Source organism: Varanus komodoensis, unplaced genomic scaffold, assembly GCF_004798865.1.
Source record: "Varanus komodoensis strain SLA01 unplaced genomic scaffold, ASM479886v1 scaffold32, whole genome shotgun sequence".
NCBI classification, from domain to species: domain Eukaryota; kingdom Metazoa; phylum Chordata; class Lepidosauria; order Squamata; family Varanidae; genus Varanus; species Varanus komodoensis.
The window spans coordinates 3,800,037-3,822,159 of record NW_025335798.1 but is presented as its reverse complement, the minus strand read 5'-3'; the positions used below and the strand labels follow the sequence as shown (position 1 = coordinate 3,822,159).

Below are 22,123 nucleotides of genomic sequence, written 5' to 3'. Positions count from 1 at the left end.
CTTCCATTTGTGCATTTCTCTGTAATCAGGAAGAAATAGACACTCAGCATTTATCAGAATGCAACTCACATCCCTTATATACAGGTATATGCATGTATAGGATATTTTGAAACTTACTGTGATACATAGTCAGCAGCACATCTGCTGGGTTTTTGAAGGATTCATAGATGGCAAAAAATTTTCTCCATGTTACAGCAGCCAGAAAGTCCACTGACTAACTGAAGCTGCTCTTAAGTCTAGAGCAGGGGTCTCAAACTCAACTTACCTGGGGGCCACTGGAAGTAGAGTCTGGGTGAGGCTGGGCCGCATCAAGTATTCCACAAAAAAAGGATTTCAAGTATTCCAAAAATAGTACAACTGATCCAATCTTCTCAATCTTTACTAATAATAATTCAGAACATGAACGGTTCTTCAGAACATAGGCTTCTCTTACTTCCTCCTCCTCCTTGCTGCCAGAGACCTGACAGCGCTTCCTCTTACACAGCTGAGCCACATTTGGCTTGAGGGAGGAAGCAACTGAGACCCTCAATATGGCTTGAAGATGCTCATCAGTAAGTTTGGACCTGAACTTTGACTTATTAAAGTTCATGGTGGAGAAGAGCTTTTCACACAGATAGGTGCTCCCAAAAAGGCACATGGTCCGCTTGAACATCCTGGAAAGCTCAGGGAAGGTAAGGGGCAATTCTCTCAAAAATTGTCCAAGCTTGTCTGCTTTTCCACTCACCTCCCTGAACTTGGCTTTGAGTTCAGAATTGCACTGCAGGTCAATTAGCTCCATTTGAAGCACGGGGGGGGGGGGCATCTTCCACATCGAAGGAGAAGGGGTCAGCAAAAAAAGTGGCTCTGTGTGTCTTGAAATCTGCAAACCTGTGATCAAATTCTTCCTGTAGCTTTACAATGGCATCAGCATACTTCTCACTGCTGAATGGTGTGCCAGAATCCATGAGTGCCTTGCATGCTGGGAAATGGCAGAGGTTTTTCTGAGAAGGCTGAGCTTTCCATAACACAAGCTTAGAGGGAACATTGCGCCCAGGGTAACGACTCACGCAGGTGCGTGTGAGAAAAACACGCGGGCCACACTATCACTAAACTTTGATATCCAGTGGGGGCCACAAAATATCACCCCACGGGCCACAGTTGGCCCACAGGCTGCGAGTTTGAATTCCCTGGTCTAGAGCCTCCACCATGGTACCCACAGATCCCTCTCTTTGCTCTTGCCAGGTTCCCTGCCCCTCCCTGATTTTTACTTAATTTAAGTTTTTTTTTTTAAGTTAAACACTTTAAAATGGCATGCTTCAAAACAAACTGCTGCCCTCTTTCTTTGGATCCAAACAAGTGGTTTTACATTTTGGAGTTCAGCCTTCATCTCTGCTTTGTACATAGGCTCATGAACAAGATTTTTTTAATTCAACCATTTTGTCTAAGAAATTTTGTGACAGGACAGACCTCCTGCCCAAGGCGGCCATTTTCCACAACTCTCAACATTCCAAAGGTGTGCCGAGTCCTGAAAGGGTCCTCCTTCTTGAGTTGTTGAAAGATACCGCAAAGTAATGGTGGGGGACTTGTAGCCCTCCAGAGGCTGTCTGATTCCCAACTCCCTTCAGCTCTAGCCAGCGTGACCACTGCTCTCAGCAACTTCCAAAGGGCTGCCATTTCCCCACTCCAGTCAGACCCTGAGAACAGTTTCACTTCCCTTACCTCATAAGGAACAGACTGGCTTCATTGCATCCCAGCTCAGAACACAACCCAGCCTGAGCAGCAATGTCTACCTGCAACAGAGCTGAGACTAAAAATTGGATGCTCACTGCTTAGCCCTGCACCATTCTGAAATCCACCAAAAACTGAAGCATCCAAGAAAAGGGCATTCCTTTCAGATAAGCACATTAGCACCAGTCTTCACAACAGCCCTGTGAGATAGGGAGGGCACTGTTTTACAGACAGGGAATTGGAGATTACTGCATTACCTTAAGTTGTGGCACTGACTCCTCTCCATTTTCCTCTCCATGTCCAACAAGCCATCAGCCAGATCCCCACATATCCCATTTATCCTTGTGATGCATTTGGTTGTTCCTAGGTGGTTTATTCCATGGGCTGCCCACACAGGCAGGATGCCTGCTTCGGGGGCAAGAGATCTGGTTATCTAATGTAGCAGAGCTTCAAGAATACCCAACAGTGAGCTGGTCAAGTGGAGGGCGGGTGTTTAAGTCAAACTCCTAGGAAATGCCATGACTGGCACTGATCTTAAAATATTCCATTTGAACAAAAGCTCTTAAAATTTGAGGAGGCACACCACCTAGGGAAGGCAGGAATTACAGTTCAGTACATCTGGGGGGCACCAGGTTGAGAAAAGGTGACCTACGGAAAAGCAACTCTCCTATGATGTAGCCCCTCACAACACGGCGTGGGGTGGGAAGGAAGGAATGCATCCAGATAGTGCTTGTTTCAACATGGGAAGCTGTTATTCAACAGAACCCTAACTCAGCCTTCTCCTTCACTTGCTTGGGAGAGGGTGGGGGAACACAGGAGGTATGCCTGCAAGGACTTCCACCCCATACATCATATAGTATATCCCAATACTCACTGAAATATGTGCTCTCCCACCTACATGTGGAAGTGGTAGAATCTTAGGAGACTGTACACATGCCAACTCTCCATATTATCATCCGAGGACCTGTATGTACAGTTTTGCAGCATTCGGGCCACAGGCACCACTCTCAGTGATAGGCTCTCCCACCACCATGACCTGAGTGTGCGAAGTATCACCCTCAAGAAAGAGGACGTCTGAGAAAAATGCAGAAGACGCCTTGAGACGCTTTGCATGGAGCCATGGACCCAGAAGCGAAAGTCAGATTCAGGGCTTCCAAAGGTCACATTTTACAAAAACACAGGAGTGGTTTCCAAGAACTATGGCTGTGACTTGGGACAGGGAAGAATTTTGCCTGGCTTACAGTTTACCAAGCTTATTTTGTACCATTAAAAACAGTACATGAACTGAAACACAGCTGTACTTGGAGAGTCATACTCCTCCAAATTTTGCAATGCAGTTTTCCAATCAAAAATATGTATACAAAATTTCATGTATTAGAAAGCAGGCATGAGAATGCATACATCAGAAAAAACGCTGTACATAAAAATGCATTCTATTTTGGAAAATGATTTGTCAATGATACAAATTAGGTAAAAGTATGCATTAGGAGAAATATGCATGCATTTTCATGCTGACCTTTAAGGGAAATAGATTGCAAAATGATACGAACACACATAATGAACTCTGGATTGGGAAACAAGCAGCCGAGTGAAACCAAAATCGACAGCTCCATACAGTCCTGATTGTAACATGGCACTCTACTGACCTCATCCCTTTAGTCTTGATAATCTAGTAACAGGTTTGAAGGAACAAAGGGAAGTGAGTCTGGGAGTGATCCCAAGGGTGAGCTCTGCTAAGAAAGCAGGCTGCAATGAAACCAGCACTTTCTTCTATCAAATTGCTGAAGTTTTCCCAAGACCATGAGAGAATCTTCTTCTGCTTTTCCAATCACCGCTGAAATATGGGCATATGCAGAGGAGGAAAAGGGGTGTTAGAGGTATTTACACCACACTGTAAATACCCCCCAGGTAAGATGGGGCAGGTCCATTCAAGGATAGCTGGTTGATTCCTGCAGGACAACAGTGTGTGCGTGGGGAGGGGGGGGGAGACAGAAATATGACAAAAATGTTGGAATCTCCTTAATTCTAGGAAGCCAAGACTGAGGAAGAGTTTGGTTCAGAGGTTTGTATAAAGGCAGCATCCAAGCCCTCCTGCACCTAGTGACAGGTACCGAAACTGCTTAAATTGTTTGGATGGTACGCTAGAAATGGGGTGAAAAGAACCAAGTTGGAATACACTTGGATGACCCTTCCAGACCACTATGCATGCCTGTTCCGGATTACTGGTGGTAGTGAGAAGACGATGGCTCAAGAAGAGTGATGTGGAAAATTACTGTGGGACAGCTTGGGCAAATTCCCAATCTTCAGGGGCTGAGAGTTTAATCAAGGCCAAAAAGGGTTAATCAGGCAATGCAAAACCAGGGAAGAATCCAACACTATATTCCCACTAGCACTATGAGTGCTGTGCTATTGCCAACAAATACTTGTGCAATGCAGTGGGAAAAGTAGCAATTCGCTGCTGAAATGTCATCTGTATCACTAGCACTCACCAGTGTGTGCTGCTGGATTCCTCCCATAGTTAGTTGGCTTGGTTTCAATTGGAGACTGAAGGCCTCACTATGAATCCAAATCAACCTTCCAGGTAGAGCAAAGGAAGGGAGTCAGGCGAAGGACCCATCTGCCAGACCGCTTCCAAACAATGGAAGAAATGCTGGGAAAGCATTCAGTAAGACAATGGTGGAACAGGCAGCTTCATTTGAGATTTTTCTCCACTTATCTCAGTAGAATCTACTAGGAAGATCATAAATATATACCTGGTACCGTGTTATGAATTGCTTTTTATTCTTCCATTCCCAGTTCTATATATTCAGTTTGGGATCCTCCTGCTTGCCTCTCCGCCTTCTGGATCAAACTGTTGTGAAACTCTTCCTCCCATGGTCCTCTGAACAGAGAATGCCATGCAGAGCTTTGCTTTACCAGCTTGAGGATGCCACTAAGCTATGATCACGGCACTCAAGCTGCAAGTTGTCACCCAAAACAGGGGAGGGTATGATGCAGGACCCCCTCTCCCCCATGGCAGATGCCCCTTCTCTGGAATGCCCGTGCCCAGGGATATTAAGAGACCAAAATGGTAATTGCTGTGGGGCAGAGGACAGGTAAGCTGCATCCAAGGACCCTCTCCTTGTTAGTTCTCACAGGCAGCATGGCAGCTCCTCTTTCAAATGTTTTCCCTTCGTGTTCTGTGTCCTCCATTCCAGGAGAGTAAGGATGGACCTTGAAGTAATAGCTGGCAATGTAGTATATTCTTTCCCCCACCCTGTCTCTTGTCAGCATCAAACCCAGACAAAAAGGGAGCTCTTTGCCACAGCTTAAAGGTCTCACAGAATAGCTGCCTTGAACAGCTCCATCTGTATTCACACATCTGGCTGCTATAAGGGCGAGGCCTGTCATGCCACTGCTCAACAGCAGGCAACTTGTGGCCCTTCAGATGTGATCTACAATCACCAACACAGCCAGTGGTGAGGTTTGATGCGGGTTGTAGACCAAATAAGAGGCTAATCACCCCTGCAGTAAACCAAGAACCACTGAGCACTACAAAACAGAATGTCCAATCCAGTTGCTCTGCTGAGACCAAGGAACCAGCTGGTGCAGGAACAGAGGTAGCTTCCCGTTTCCTTGCCAGGAAGCATTCAATTCCACTTTTCAGCTGTGCAGGGACACAGGAGACATTGGTCAACGGATGCCCTAGGTTGAGACATCATTCAACTGTATCAAGTAGGCCAAAAAGCCAAGCACGCCCTCTGAAAGATAGTAGCCTTCCTTTTTATTGCATCATGATGTCTTCCAATAGCAAAGGTAGGATTGGTTTTTTCAGTATGTTGCATTGGTGGTGCTGTTTCTAACAGGCTGAGCTGTGAAGCCCAGGCTGGTCTTTCCGGCCTCCCAAGAAACCATGTTGCCTAGACACTCCACGAGCATCAGCACTCAGACCTGACCCGACCTCTCACCAAGCCATGATCTGCTCATAGGAACACCAATGGCAAAGATTTCAACAAGGGAAAGGGCGGGCTTCCTCGTCCTTTCAGAGGACGTGACGCATCCCACCCACCCCCGCGTCTGGGGAGGGAGCATGGAAGATGGGGTCTCTTCCACACACTTCTTCAAAAAGGTGATGCGAGGGGAAGTCATACCTGAGACGGAAGGGAAGGTCAAGATTTTTCTGAGGCGTGGCACACCTTCCCACCACTGTCATGTTGAGGACACATCCTCAGAACAGACCTTCTGTGTTCTCACAGCTTTGTAATGCCACAAGCGCCACACAAGTGGAATAATTAAAAGCCCCTTGTACGAAACTCCAGAGGGTCGCCCTGGAATCATCAGGGGATAAACTGGCAAAGCTTCCCCCTTAAAAGGAACACAAAAAACAACCCCTCCAAAAGGTTAGATGCAATGATGCCAATCCCCGCCCACCCCACCACAGTCCAGCTGGTGTGGCCGCCTGGGTCCACCTGGGCCTCTTTCCTTGCAGGGCCAGTTGCTGTTTGAGGGAGGCACCGTTAGCGGTCAGGGCGCTGCACACAGAACACCTTGGCCTGATGATCGCCAGAAGTGGTGACCACAATGGAAGCATCTCTGCCGGAAAAGATGGCAATAAAAAAAATGAGTTTTTTGGGAGGTTATTTAAGGCATTTAAAATCTATAAACTTCAAGGTGTCTATCGAAGAAAAAATGCAATATGGAAAGATAAACTTACAATGAAATTCGAATAGAGCAAAACAGTTGAAAGAAGAAACAGCCACAAAACTCAGAAAGCTGAAGCCGTAAGAGCAGCGGTAAAACCCATGAGGGTTCCTGCAGAATGCAACTCACGCGTGCCTACTTGGAGGGAAGCCCCACAGTAATCAAACCTACGCCCAGATAGGCATGTGCAGGCCTGCAGTCCAATGTTGCGTGCATGGCATGACTGGGGAACGCTGACAACTGTGGGATGCTTTTCCTCCTAACCCTGCTGAGGAAGGTGCCCTAAATCACTAAGAACTGGAGACTGACAACAACCCTGCCATGATTTACAGGATCCCAGAGCAGAAGCAAATGCTGCTGCTTTCCAGAAGGGTTACTCCACGTAAGTGTGCAAAGCATCACAATCTCTTGTTCATCCATCTTCCAACCCCCATGAGGGACAGATATCAGAGAATGAACTGAGTGATAAAAAAAGACAGTACTAAGTTACCCAAGGATGACTTCATCCCCACCAAAACATACACCATTTTATTGTAACTCTGGCCCTAATGACAAGGTGGGGAAAATCGTGGACCTCCACGAATGTTGGCTTACAACTCTTAGGACTGCACGCCACTGGCTGTTCTAGCTAGGGCTGCTGAAGCTGTAGACTAAACCATCCAGAGGGTCACAAACTGTCCAATGTCTGCTTTATGACAACTACCAATGGAGCTAAATTTCTAAATTAAAAGGACAAAGGAAGGAGGGAGAAAAGAATGTCACATACCAAGGCAGAGTAAAAGTTTGGAAAGAACAGGATTTCCCCACAAGCAACAGTACTCACACAAGCTACCAAACCTGCTATGACCTGTTATAGTCCTCTCTGGACCTCGTAAACCCAACACCAGATTCTCACACCTTATCTGTCCTGATCTACACGCAGGCTATCCCAGCCTCAGGCACTTTTCACTTGCTTTCTGAACACAGCATCTCCTGCAATGCCGTCCCACAGAGAACAGCGCAGACTCCAAGCACTCACTTGTTCAAAGCGAAGTCCAAGATTTCCGCCGAGTGGCCTCGGTACTCGCTGATCAGCTTGCCCGACCGGGCATCCCAAAGGCACACAGCTCCATCCAGGCTGCAGGTGTAGACCACAGGGGAGCTTTCCTCCCACAGGAGTTGCACGATTCCTGACTACAAAGGCAGGCAGAAAGATCCTTGTAAGAGTCACTCTTACTCCCACCCTCTCAGCATGCAGCCAAGCCTCCCCCAGCTCCACATGTTGAAAGAAAAACAAATTTTGTTTTGTTTCTTTGTCAAAAAACAAAAGTGGGGGTGCAGCTCCAGGAATTACCCAAACCCCACGCAATCCTTTTGCAGTTATTTCCAAACAGTGACTGGAACTATGAGCACATTTCAAGGTAATTATCCTTGAAATATTCTGCCAAGAATCAAGCTGTTGCACAGAACCAAAAAGTGCATTTTTCAAGCAGGCAGGTTTGATATATGCAAAACTAGATGAAAGTGCTGCCAAGTGATGCAGCCCCACTAACTTGTCAGTAGGCTTAAAATAACAATCACACCTGCATTCTCCCACTCAGCCTTGCCTCCAACCCCACAAATGAAATGTGGTACCCAAAGATCTTTCCCGGAGTGCATGCCAAAATCAAACTGGCATGGCAGAGGGTATCAGCTGGAAGAAAGGAGATCTCAGGAAGAAGGGATTGTAGCAGCTTTTTCAGCTGGCCCACAAAAATTGCCTGCTAGAAGCTGGCAGAGTGTGCGAAGGACAGATCCATCGCTCCTCTGGTGGCCTGTTAGACCTCTGTGCTGGGTGATGAGATGAGGATTTCCCTGTGTGAGGTACAGAAGAGGGACATTCCACCCCTCCACTGCAACTTGCTTACCTGCCTGCATGCAATTCTTTGCTACTAGGGGTAACCAGGCAGAGACTGAATATACAGCTGGATTACAGAAGTGTTTAGAAATACGTTTGTTAGGCTAATAGCCCCTGTGTAACAGGAGCATACTTGTATTCCCCCCTCTTGCAAAACCAGTGTTGACAAAAGTGGCTATCCATCAGGATTAGGGTTGAGGTTCCTACCCTCCTAATCAGAAGCCGTAGAAACACACATGGACACTTCCAGACTTCTCTACCCATTCCTTCCTCCAGATTAATAGCCTTCTGAAGTGCAACGCTAACTTCACAAGTCCCATCTAGCTACAAGGAGACTGAATAGCCATTTGAGCTTTCTGTCACCAGGGAGACTGTATGTCAAGGGCCCAGTACCATTCACTACTGCCAGGAACTGCTGTCTCCCACACCCTCCTGGAAAACAGCCCATTCTCCTCCTTGTGGTTTAGCCTTTCAGAACAGATCATCCAGGCCAATACTTCTTCGCAGCATCCCCTGCTATTCCCTGAGGGATCCTCTCCATTACCTCATGCTGGCACTTGTGTCTCAGGGTCTGAGTGGCAAGATCATAAATAGCCAAGGTCCCATCCAAATAGCCAACAGCAGCCAGCGGCATCCTGCAATAGCAAAGTAGGAGAGGGAAGTTTTATGGCAGATTGCTAGGCCAGTCATGCCATCGCTTTCAAAAGTGCAGGACCTTTCGCTTCATGGCAGCCCAAACATACAACAGGATTCTGGCAGAGGCACCCGTAAACACACTCAGGAATTGTATACACGAACTGTGTTGCAAGTGTAGAATTTGGTGCAGGGTGTATAATTCAGCTTACTACATACCACATTTAACTTGTTCAAAAGCAAGTTTCTAGTTAGCATGACTTTATACCGGTGAAAAGAAACGCACAATAAAGGATGTCTACCTCAAAATACCTCATCTCTATAGTGGTAAAAAGTTGAATTGTGTCACCTGTATGACTTAGATAAGCACATTTTTAAAAATAAATATTCCTTTTCATTCTGCAGTGCTGCTGGTGATAGCCAAGGCCTATGCTGGATATCGGAGCCTGTCTCTTCTTGACTGCAGGAAAAACCTACTCAGCCCCTTTCCAGCTTTTGCATCTCGGGACCTTCTGGGACCCAGCTGCTGAAAGAAGCAAAACATTTGCATGCACATAATGGGACAACTGCCTTCACTACAATGTCCAGCACCACTGGGCCTAGGGGCCACTTCATCACACAGTCTAACCAGCTTCTGGGAATCCCTGGCATTACGCACACATTTTTAATGTCATCATCTAGAAACTCCCTGCCTTTAAAATATTCATCCTCTTGGACTGTTTCTAAGGTAACAGCTACAGGAAGACGAAATTGCTAAGCAGACCAAGGAGGAACCATACCTATAAACTCAGTAATGCAGTGTAGTTAGTTCACTAAGCTGAGTTCATCAGCTACTGTAGTATTGAGTTTCTGCTCTCTTTCCCCCCAACTTGCAGCACAGGACAGCTATACCAAGATGCCAATAACTGCTCCCTCCTGCTGCCAGATACTCACATGTTGCAGAAGCCCAGGGACTCAACTGAGTTGGATTCAGCCTCCTCAGCTTCTCCTGCTGCAGCCCTGGGAACAGCACTCTCCACTTTGAACACTGACACCACCTGCAGAGAGAGAGATCACACTACAGTCAAGAGACAAACCATTTTCTTTTGATTCTTTATATTTGAGGCACCACAACGCCCTGGCCAGTGTGGGTCAAGGCCAGCCAAAACCTTAGCCCTCCTGCCTCTAACCATAACCCTGAACCATATATCAGCTCAGGTGGTTTTACTTTTCCCTAAGTAACATAAAATCTCAAGAGAAGGGACTTGGCTGCAATAGGCACCTGGGGACTGATACACGACCACTGGCTGTGCTGGATGGGGCTGATGGAAGTCAAGGTCCAGAACATCCAGAAGGTTTGGGAAGGCAAGTGTAATGGTTACAGTTCAGGCTCAGACTGGGGACCCAGTCTCAAATTATATTCAGCTATGATGGTCACCTGGTGACCACAGACAGCCACCATCTATCTACCCAACTCTGCTTCAAAGGATGCTATGAGGATGGAGGAGGAGAACTCTGATATCCTTGGAAGAAGAGTACAATAATACTGTGATTGTTAAAACAAAGAAGTGATACAAGAGCTGCTTGAGAGAGAAGCACAGCCAACAATCAAGAGCAAGTGTCCAGTCATCCCTTAGCCAGATGGGCAAGGCTGGCTGCTGCTTGTTGAAACCAAAACATACATCTCTGCTGAAAAGATACATTCATCCTAGCATGGAGAAAAAGCACTTACCTTACCAGTAGCAGAGTTCACTAGCTTGGCCTGGCAGTCAACGGAGCCTGTCAGGATCAAGCTGCCATCCTTGTTGTTGGACACACAGGTCAAAGGGCCCTGGTGCCCATCCTGACCTGGAAGTTATTAAGAACAAAGTTCACACAACCAGATCACAGAAAATGCCAAAGAAAGCACTGAGCCCTCCCGCTCCCATCTTCACTGAAGCTTCCAGTCACAACACCTTCTTATCTGTGAACAGAAGTATTTCAATGCCACAGAAGGAATGCTACCCATTCACAGTAGGAAGTTATGGAAGAAAAACTCAAAGCAAGCTGTGGCAGTTTTGTTGCAAACTGGGTGATGCTCTTTAGCCATAAGGATGGACTGCCAATAGGCTGTGCTGCAGCAAAATGAAATTATGCACAAATTGTCCACAAGGCACGTTTTTTCCCTGGCTAGTCACTATAAATGTCTTGCAATTTCATGTGTTCCTCAGAAAAGGCTATTGCCTGCTTTTGCAATTCCTCTAAACCAAGATAGAAATCTTTCAATGAAGGCTCATTCTGCTCCTTAGCCAGATCTCAAACCTCACTCCTGCTTCTCAACAGTTATTGAAATAAACGATCTTTAAGCAAGGGCTGGCGAGCCATCTACCAGAGATGCCACAGAGGCGGATCTCCTGCACCACAAGGAGGCTGGGCTAAGTGAGTCCCTGAGTTGGTCCCTGCAGCTCTATAAGAGGAGAGAATAAGATACTTGGTACCTTTGAGGACATGGAGCGAACTGCCCTGCTTGAGATCCCAGATGCGTACCGTCCCATCTTCATAACCAACCACGGCTCTCTTTCCTGCATTGAACATCTTGGTGAATGTCACATTCGGGGATTCCCAGATAGGTGTCAAGCCTAGATTCACCAAGGGCTCCTAACACCTCTCCAACACAACCCACTCTTGCTATTCCTCTGTGCTAAGAGGCAATGGGAAATTAACTGAGAAGAGCAAAGCTTCATCAAGCTGCTCCTGCCACTGGGAAGCCCCACCCTGCAAGCCAAGCCCCAGAGCCCAGGCCCCGCTGCTCACCATCAGGGAGGACGTGGCCACAAGTAGCTGGACAGTTTGGCCCTTGGAAAGTCTTGCACTCTCCACTAGGGATCTTCCACATCCAAGAGTTGCCATCAGCTGTGCCAGCCACAAGGATGTGGGATTGAGGGTGCCACTCCATCCACTGGGTTCAGATGGGAAGAAGGAGAGAGAAAGCAACAGGTTGGGAGTAAACAAAACTGGGAAGAACTGACTGGTTTGCCATGCAGCGTTTTTGCTTTTAACCAAGTCCTTGCTCATGCAGTGTTAATTACCTGGAACCCTTCCATCAGCCCAAGATTGATTATGTTATTAAGAAGACTAACACCTAGCATGTTAAGAGAGGTTCAGCTTGCCTAAGATCATCTAGGATACTTGTGACTGAGGCGAGATTTCTTCTGTAGACATCCAGCCTCATAACTCTCGCTAGATCATACCTTCTCTCAAATATGTCCCACCAAATTTCACCGGGCGTGCTTTGAATGTTGCCCTACAACATCAATTGTGCAACTGTCACATCTTAGCACCTCTGTGAGGTTTTGAGAACACTGGTTAGGCTGTGGATGGTGATGAAGATTGACAAGGAACACTGAATGAACCAAGTTACCAACCTTGCAGTGATCATAACGCTGCCAGCTTGCACTGAAACATCAAGTTATTTAGGATCGGATCATCATGCACAGAGATATCAGAAATGCCTCCAGTTGAAAACTCAGGTATATAACGACTGAACCACCATACAGTGCATTTACTTCAATGTAAATCATATCCCTAATTTACTAGAGTTTTTCACTGGGAATTGTTCAGCAAACTCACACCACATTACCATGATCAAAAGCCAAGAGGCACCGCACTACAAAGTAAGCCACTGGAAAATATCACACACAGCATGACATCACATGGAGACTAACATTGTGATATATATGATTTACTGCATTTCTAAACCACCCAATATCTAGGATTCCCTCAATGGTGAAAAAAATCCCTTCATCCTCAAAAAAGAATATATTTCCTTGAATAGGAAGCTACAACTCATTGACCCCTTTTGGCTCTTCACTAAGTATACTGTATCTGTTATAACATCGTATCTGTAGCCCACCTTTTTTCCTCTTGCAAAGAACCACTGACAGGTTATATAGCTTTTCTGTACTCCATTTTTATTTTAAGAACAGTCCTGTGATGTAGGTTAGGCTAAGGCTGATTGGTCCAAAGTCACACAGTCAGCTTCATTACTGAATAGGAATAGAACCCGGAATTCCAGGTGCCCCGTCCAATGCTCTAACCACACTGACTCTCAGATATCCCTTATCTACCTTTGCATGGGCCTTTAAATGCCATTTCTTTTTTCCCATTTTGTTGGCCAAAGGTCTACTCAGCCTAGCATACTCCCATGAAATCTACAGATGTGAGTGTGAGTGTGTGAGAGAGATAGCTAACATGATAAATTGTTTACTGCTTTGTCTGAAGTCTTTTAAGAGACTCCGTGGCTACAGGGTACTTCTTAAGAGCACAAAAAGGCAGGAGAGAAGTCTGCAGCACCTATGGTATTGTCAGGTCCAGCTTCTGAGCTTAAACACATAATTTGGAACATCTGCAGATAACCAAAATCAAAACAATCTGTCAATCAAGCTTGCTAAAGAAAATTAGTCAAGTCCTGAAGTGTTCCATTGTTACAATTCCCAATTAATTCATAAAACTCCATCTAAAGGCTTTCAAAAATCAGCATCCCTTCTTCTGCATAAAAAAGTAATTGCATTCAACAACAAAAGAAAAGGTAGATCACAGCCAACCAGTCCTTAGAAGTGTTGAATAAGAATAGTTCTGGACACATCTCCAATTCCAATGGTCTGTCAGGTTCCATTCAACTCCCTGTTACTTTTTTTTTTTTTTTTTTGCAAGATATTCACCGTTCCCTCAGCTCAATGAGAGCCAATCAAACTTCACTGCTATGTGTTTGTTCTTTCATTGGCAGCCTTAGGGTGAAACTCTCGGTGCAGTGAATCGAGGCTGCCACAGTTTCCACTGGATAAACTGGTTGTATTTTCTCATGACAAAGCTTTTGCTCTGAAACTTGCAGGCCCCATTGCTCACCTCCAAGTCACCCACTTCAAAAGACCAGATCTCCTCTTTGGTGTCTACCCGCCAGACTTTGATCAGTCCACTCATGTCACCTGTGGCCACAAATGTAGAGTCATGGCTGAAACCAGCACAAGTGACAGAGTCTTTGTGACCTAGAGAGAGCAAAAAGAAGAAGATCATGCTTTGGTGACAGATATATTTTAAATAATTAAAAGCGCAATTCCATGTACTTTTATACAGAAATAAGTCCTATAATTCCCAGCCCTGCTTGCTGAGAGATACTGGGATCTGTAAGACTTATTTCTGTCTAAACGCACACAAGACCATCTGAGAGAGCTGAGGGTTCAGGAGATCAGCACTTTAACTTGAGCCTTTGTGCTGCAATTCCTGGCCTCAGTGTTCCAGTATTTATATTTCCTCATTATGTCATCCTAACTTCTACTTGTAGCCTATGTACACTTGGGCAACATACAAGTGCAATCCTATATAGGGGTAGACAGAAATGAATCTCACAGAGCTCAATGGGGCTTAGTCTAGGTAAACAGTTACAGGATTACCACCAAGAAACTGCATTGTATACCGAGAAGTGGTTGGCTGAATCTCACCTCTGCCATGAAATTAATTTGGGAGTCTTAGGCAAGCCCATCTCTCTCCACCTCAAGCTGCACCCCAATGCACACATACTTCAATATCAGGACAATAATACTGCTCTTCTTACATATCTTGTTGTACAGAGCACTATATAAATAATAATACTAGTAATAGGCTAGCATTAGTACTGTTAATAATACAATTCCATTGCTCCATAATGAGCCACACCTCATTTCTCTTTGCAGCAGAACAGGACCACTCTGGACTACTTTTTCCGTTATGTGGAGCCCCCTGCCTATGGCCATCTACAGCCAGACTTTGGAAGCTGGAAGAAGAAAGTGGGGAGGTGGGGGAGGATATGGTAAAGGGTCTCCAACTCCTCCTCCTTCCTGCTCAAATCACATTCTGAAGAATTTCAGCATCTCTGGTGCAATCCACGGGAGAAATGTCTTTTTTAAAACTTTTTTTTTTTTTTTTTTTTGGAGGGGGTGACTGCAACAACACAAAGTAAGCCCACTATGGGAAGGAACATTTTAAGCCACTCTCCAAACAAACAGTACCGAATTTAGGATGGCTTACCTGAGCATTCAAACTGGAGCTCGCCATCACTGAGGCGCCACACAAAGGCCTTGTCATCTTCACCTCCAGTCACTGCCAGTGTGTTGGTCTTGGGATCAAGGCTAACACAAAAAACTGATGCTGTGGAGAATGGACAGAACAATGTTAACATCAGTAACAGAAGACAAGCACCCCACACAAGCACTCAGCTGCCTGCACTGGGAGCAAGCAAACTTCTCAAAGGACATGAGAGGAGCTGTGCTATCTCCAAACCTGGGCATGGCCATTCAAAGGTAGAACTGGTAATGGCCCACGTAAGCAATTCTCCCCTTGTTTTATAACAGGAGTGGCAACATGTGGTCCTTCAGATGATTTGGCCGACAACTTCCATCACTACTGATGGTGCTGGCTAGGGCTGATGGAGGCTGCAGGCCTAAACTTCTGTGGGGGCTACCTGTTAGCCACCCTGCTTATAAGGTCCAGCACAGCTTTAGGAAGAGAAAATGGTGAGAGTCATACTCTCAACTGACACAGCCCTTCTCACTAACTCTCACAATATAACATTATTGTACTGATGCACCATCTTTGCTAAAGAGCATCTTTTTCTAAAGAAAAAAAAAGCATGTCACAGGGCTAAATTCCCAGCTTAGGAAGTTAATTGGGCAATTAACATTAGCACTCCTAGCTTTAAATTCTCAGAACTAGGTCCTAGACTAAAAACTGCTGACCAGCCTGTGTGTATTTGCTGATGGCCCATAAGCTCCTCACCAACAGATGACCATACAAGCCACTGACAAATGGCTAAGTGACTAACTCCATGGCAGCATCAATCCTTCGTCAATCAAGTTTACTCCACTGATAAAAAAAATGTTCATCCACACACAGAAAAATATTTGGGGAAATAGGGTCATATGTGTTGTGTATCTATAGATTCTTTCCTGCATTGGCTGAATTTGTCAATAGCAGGGGTGAGCTGCAATGGTGGGAGGCCAGGGTTAGGACGGACATAGCCCACATAGCCCTGCAACTCCCTCTGCATGGGGAGGTCATCTCGATCTCCTCAGCTCCTCAGTCTCTCCAGCCCACAGAATCTCAAACAGTGGGAAGGTACTGAACATGGGAAAGCAGACAATGGGGCAGAAAATCTAATCTCATGCCTGTGATAGCTCACCTGTATGCTTAGAGAATGTCACCTCGCTGTCATCTTGGGCCTCCATGCCTTCCTCCACCCCCTCATCTTCCTCCTCTGCCTCCCAAGCAGCCTCCTCCTCATCTAAATCCACATCTTCTATTTCATCAGCGAGATCATCTGCAGAGGGGAAACAAAACAGTTTTGAAAAGTCATTCAGCATGAACTGCTTCTTCCTCAAGATTATAAATAAATGGATGCATCCAGCTGCTGCATATCTGTGCACTCCCACCATTCAGTTCTGAAGAGGCGGAGGACCTGGTGGGATACACTGGCCATCTGGAGCTAAAACCACAGGTCAAACATTCTGACAAATTGCAACACCAACTCCCTTGGCTTTGAGCAAGGGGGGGCACCAGTGGAACTGACTGGTGGCAAATCACCACACTGAGCCATCTTTTCCCATCATCTCAGAAGTTCTAGCTCCTCCCTCTCCTAACTACTACCTGAAGGGCTTCTTAGGAACATCTAGCTCTGAGGGGATGGGATGAGAAACAGATTAGGCTCCAGTTCAAAAAAACAAAACAAAACTTGCAGGCAAAAAGGAGCACTTGCATCCATATATGCCCAGCCGCCCCTTGAGATCGGCGGGGGAGGCCCTTCTCCGGGAACCCTCCGTGAAAGAAATTAGGAGGGTAGGTACTCGGAGGAGGGCTTTCTCTGCGGTGGCGCCTAAGTTATGGAACGCGCTCCCCAGAGAAGTCCGCCTGGCGCCATCATTATTTGTTTTTCGGCGCCAGGTGAAGACCTTTTTATTCAAGCGGCATTTTAACTGTTAATATTATTGGATTTTATTTGGCCAGGGCGGCTTATCTTATACTGTATTTTTGTATTTTTAATTTAATGTTTATACTTATTGTAATTTATATTATAATTACTTTTAATTTATTGTTGTAAGCCGCCCCGAGGCTTCGGCAAATGGGGCAGCATAAAAATGTTTTAATAAATAAATAAAATAAATAAAAAGGAAGGAAGGAAGGACAGTCAGGCCAGCTCAGGAGGTCAGGAACTACACTACAAACTTGAGCTCCACTGATTTATTCTCATCCATCTGGGTAACTGAAGTAAGCCTCACTATCTTAATTCCTGCTCCCCGCCTTGTTCTTCACATCTTTTCAGACTGGAAGCCTGAGGGCTGAAGCTGTCTAACTCTCAATTCTTCTAAGAGGCTTCTTCTTAGAAAGTCCCTCATTCCAAGAGGGATTTCCCTTACCAGAACCAGCCCCGTCTTTTCCCCACCTTTCTCTCCTCATCTTAAATTTTCGACTGTATGCTCCTCGGATCAGCAAACTACCCTCCTGTATTTTGTGAAATGAACTGCAGGAGCCATACAAAGAAACCACCACCACCCCTATAAGAAGGGAACCCAGCTCATTAAATCTTCTAGGTCTCATTGCCGCCTTCTGCTCCTCGTAGTCTTTACAGAAGGGAACCCCTCTAACCCAGTATCCTGCTCTCCAGCCACACTCCCTACTCCGCTTACCAGGTCCAGGCGGCCCAAGGTCCACCACTTCCACGACCTCCTCCGCGTCCCCCTCTCCACCTGCCATCAGCAAAAGGGCCTCAGACCCTTCCGGGGCCGGTTCCAGGTCTGCCCCGTCTCCGGGTTCCGCCATGCTGGCTTCAACCCACCCTCACCCCAGAAACACCTCCACCGATCTTGCTAGCCACGCTCCTCTTTGTCTCCGCCTTCCTTAAAGTGGGGAGGAGTCAGAGCCCTCAGAACCAATCACCAAAGGGCATGAGAACCTATTAGCCAATCGGAGATGTCAATAGTTTTTTCTTCATTCGCTGGTTTCATGTTCCAAGCGCGGGGTGGGAGAGAATTTGGTTTCCATTTGTTATGGTCTCCTGCCGTATGTAGGGCCTTTCACTGCCACCAGTTCTAAGCCGCAAAAAGGAATTATGGGAGTTGTAGTTGTAAGTTTCTTCCTCTTGTGGTCTCACTACCCAGCGTTCAACGGGAGGGAGTAGAGAGCCTTTTCCAAGATGGCGGTTGCTAGTTTTCGATTGCAGGGTAGGGGAGCCTGTCGGGCATTTTTGCAGTGAATCTTGGTGGGGAATGGATGATGAGACTCCGGGGAGGAAAAAGGGATCAAGGCAGCCACTGATTTAAGTGGCTGCCAGGTGAGACAAGTGCAGAAACTAGTTAGGAGAGAAAGAGGATTTTAAATTGGGCAAGGGATTGTTATGGTATCGTAGCTGGACCTGCCAACATGTATGACTTTTCCCCTCTCTTTAAAAAATCTTCACAACAGCCCTCAGCCCTGCTAGGTGGGTTGGACCGAGAGGGAGAAAAACTGGCCAAAGCTATTCAGTGGGCTGCATGGCCGGCTGGGGATTTATATATTTATTGCAGCCGCCGTCTAACGCTCCACACCAATAATTCACTGCTGCATGCACATCTATTAATGCTGCTTCCTCGCGAGAGTGTTTGCAGAATTGTGCTGGGGGCTATGTGTTCTGCAAGTAGTTCCTTGTCATAAGAGAGAGAGATAGAAACAGAGATTATCAATGGTGCATTGCAGAAACAGGAAAATACATTTTGGCTTGTAACAGTAGTTCTGTATTAAGAAAAAAATCTGCCTTCTGAAATCCTCTTGCTGACCAAATGTTCAGTGTCCTGCTGTGTGTATGCCCAAAATACACAACAGGGGCAAGTTTTCTTTTAAAAGTTTTCTTCAGTATAACCGGCTGCCAGCATATTATTCCAGATGGCGCACCTGAGCAGTCCTCAGCATTATACATTGACCATTAAAGGGTTCCGCGTAATACAGTTAACACTTTCCAATAGGCTGTAGAAGCAAAAAGTTACAAGGTGTGATCTTTCCCACTTGCCTACCAAGGAAGATGCTCTGAAGGAGGGGAAGAGGATGGGGTGCTATCGCATAGGAGGAGAAGGGGGTAGGCTGGTGTGAATTGCTCTTTATTTGAGCTGCTGTTATCTGTCAAGTACCAACTTGTTTTGTCTAGACTGGTGCCTGGTCAGTATCAGCTGCATTTCAAGGATGCACATATGCTGATTTCTAGAAAAAAGGGTTTTTCTTAGGCCTGGTCATTTGTTAATAATTGTATGATTTAGCCAAGGAAAGTTCTGCTTATTGATTTGTGCATCTCATTCATCCATTCCTGTTGTATAATTATTTTGCAAATGTATAATTGTAGGAAACAAGTAACTTACACAGTTCTGTATGATTTGTTAGAAATATGAAAGACCTATTATCATTTACATTTGGCCAGGCATTGTGTTTTAATTTCCTGCCAGCATTTGTTATGCCATAGACATCATAAGGAACAGGAATGCTAAATGACATTTTGCAACATGCTCACAAGCCTAAACAAATGGAATTGTCATTAGTTATCTTGGTGTTCTGGTTAGAGTGTTGAACTGGAGAGACTCTGCCAGGCTGTGAAATATACTGGGCCTAGTCACACTCAGCATAACCTTCAGCCAGTGTTAGGTGGAGCATGCTGAGAGTTTAGACCATTTTCTGTGTAATCTTACATCTTAAATCTGCCATATATGTTTACTTGGAAATAAGTTTTCTTAGGCCTACCTATGAGCACACATGTTGGGTTCATAAACTAAAGAAGGGTGCAAACTGCAGTTACTCAGTGCTTATGTATTGGCAGGATATGTATTTTAATGGTTGAGAGTTTACAGTTGAACAAAATCTAGATTATATAGAAGAAAGTACAATTTCATGACTATCTCTCCTTGCAGGCTTGCTTTCTGCTGCTAAGAGTCATTGCCGAGCTGCAGGCTTAATTGTGCATTTCAAAACTTCTGTCAGACCCTTTCACAGTAGCTGCAAGGCTTTTGAACAATTGTCTTCAAAGCCACAGCCTGGTGGACAAGCCTATGAAGAAGTCAAGTATATCCCTAAAAAGAAGGCCAGGAACCCCATGAAGACAGTTGGTATTGCTTGGTGAGCATTACATGATCCATTTCATTTACTATCTTGCCAGTATCCCTAGCTTACTCACCTTCTTGCAGGCTATGATCGTGGGTAATTCAGTCTGACAGAAGGACTAGGGAACCCTTGTGTCACATAGATGGACCAAGTTGGAAAGGTAATGAGATGGGAATAGCAGCAGAAAGATATGATTTTGACCAAGCCAAAATCTGTTTGGAAGCACCTGGTTGCCTGCTTACACCCCTGTGCCTTCTGCAATAAAGATTCCACATACCTTTTAGCTTACATATTTTATTTATCTCCCCAGGGCCATTGGTTTCCCTTCTGGCATCATCCTTTTCCTCCTCACTAAGCGTCAAGTGGACAAAAACCGTATGAAACAGCTGAAAGACCGCCAGAGGATGAAGACATCCAACAAGGAAAATTATGAAAAAGAACAATACAGGGCAACATCGCTAGCAACAGAAGGACTTGCAGAAACAAAGTCCTAGTCTGAGCCGGAACACAAAGTTGCTGGCACCGTGCACGCCTGCCGTGCTGTTACTGCCTTCAGCCACTCGCAGATACTTTGGTGAATTATCTGTACCTCTATGGGAACTGTACATATATAATAATTTCTCATGTTGTCTTTGAATGGAATTTAATAGAGGTTGTCAATAAATTCCCCACAATCAGTAACCCTCCAACTAGAAAGCAAGTATCTGTAGAAAATCACAAAAGCATCCATTAGTCACATGGTTCAAAAATGATCAAAGTCTAATGCTTTCTTCTTGGATGTACACATAATCATCCTGGGACTCTGAATACAGATATCTAGAGCAGTGGTTCCAAAACTCTTTTGGTCATGGAAACTTTCTGAAGACATTTTTTAATCCGTGGAACCCTATCTCTGATCTTTACTAAACATTGTGAACCCGCAACGTTCTTCCTTCTTTCACCTGCTCCTATTGTCTGAGTGCTGTGCATAACATTCTAGGTTTGGAAATAAAGAGAAAACATTTTAAATATAACTTAAATAAAGCAATTATCTGGTAATATTCCAAATGAATTCTCTCAGTTATTCCTAACACTATGCAATGGAGTCTTAGGAACCAAATGGCATGATGCATTTCCTTATTTGCTGTTTGGGCACCAACTGACAATTGAATAGTCGGTTTTGTGTGGTTTCATTTTAACATCCATTTTAAATTTGATTTTTGAGGTTTTTTTTTATGAAACCTCTATGAGGCTTTTGTGGAACCCTAGGGTTCTGCAGAACACAGTTTGGAAACCACTGATCCAGAGCACTGCTTTAATAACTTCAAGAAGTCCCACCTATTTCTCAAGTGCTTCATAGCCATTCAAGTTGTGGCAACCTAACTGAGGTTTCTTATGATCCTATCTAAATTCTCTGGTGGCGTCTATGGTCTTTGCTTCAGAATAGCTTGTTTTCATTGACTAGATTGCAGGGATATTTTGATTTCAGATCTATTCTTTAACAAACCTCATGACTACATGGGGTACAAACGGGAAAACTGGTGATCTTCAGTCTGAAATGAACCAAGTCCAAGTTGAAACGTATTTTCAAAGTAAAACGGGACAACTTAGTTCTTTAAGGGTGCCTACGTCTTTCCCTCTTCCAAACTCCAAGGCCTACTTAAATCCTATGCCCAGAAGGAAACATGGCAGCAATCTCCATTGCCGTACTTTGAGCTAGGTGCTTTAGCTAGGCAGCCATTTTCAGCCATCTAGATAAAGTGTCAGGGAGGAAAGGAAGTTGGGACACTGATAGAAAGCAGTGTAAATCTTCAGTCCCAGCCTCTCTTCCTTGCCCTGTGGCATACACATTTTGTCCTCTCAGGCCCAGTTGCACCCTCAAGGGAGGGATAGTGCAGAGCTGGGATTCTAAAGAATCCTATGGTCTCCCAGATGACTGGCAGGAGGCCATAGGATTGTGCCCATAGCCACATGTCTGATGCACTCATCTGATAAAATAGTCATTCTTTGGTAAGCCTTTCAACCTATTTCTTTAAGAACACGCAACCACGGGAAATATATGCAGTATAATATTCAACACCTGCATTAAAAACCCTATCCATATTGATAGTGTCAACAATTCCAATCTGGATAAAAAGAAACTGA

At 45.2% G+C, this 22,123-nt stretch overlaps 2 protein-coding genes across 2 annotated transcripts; one reads left to right on the top strand and one right to left on the bottom strand.

Annotated features, from left to right (window-relative positions):
- Nucleotides 1-5,448: 5,448 nt before the first annotated feature.
- On the bottom strand, nucleotides 5,449-17,841 carry LOC123027446 (angio associated migratory cell protein). Its single transcript, XM_044438329.1, has 11 exons — nucleotides 17,569-17,841; nucleotides 16,068-16,205; nucleotides 14,918-15,037; nucleotides 13,760-13,899; nucleotides 11,669-11,813; nucleotides 11,353-11,436; nucleotides 10,608-10,723; nucleotides 9,830-9,933; nucleotides 8,808-8,898; nucleotides 7,406-7,560; nucleotides 5,449-6,279 (listed from the first exon to the last, which is right to left on the bottom strand). The coding sequence occupies exons 1-11, from the start codon at nucleotides 17,699-17,701 to the stop codon at nucleotides 6,204-6,206; spliced, it is 1,302 nt and encodes a 433-aa protein (XP_044294264.1). The 5' UTR covers nucleotides 17,702-17,841; the 3' UTR covers nucleotides 5,449-6,203.
- Nucleotides 17,842-18,017: 176 nt separating this feature from the next.
- On the top strand, nucleotides 18,018-21,046 carry LOC123027447 (probable hydrolase PNKD). The gene is made up of 3 exons (XM_044438330.1): nucleotides 18,018-18,102; nucleotides 19,810-20,014; nucleotides 20,310-21,046. The coding sequence occupies exons 1-3, from the start codon at nucleotides 18,075-18,077 to the stop codon at nucleotides 20,491-20,493; spliced, it is 417 nt and encodes a 138-aa protein (XP_044294265.1). The 5' UTR covers nucleotides 18,018-18,074; the 3' UTR covers nucleotides 20,494-21,046.
- Nucleotides 21,047-22,123: the final 1,077 nt, after the last annotated feature.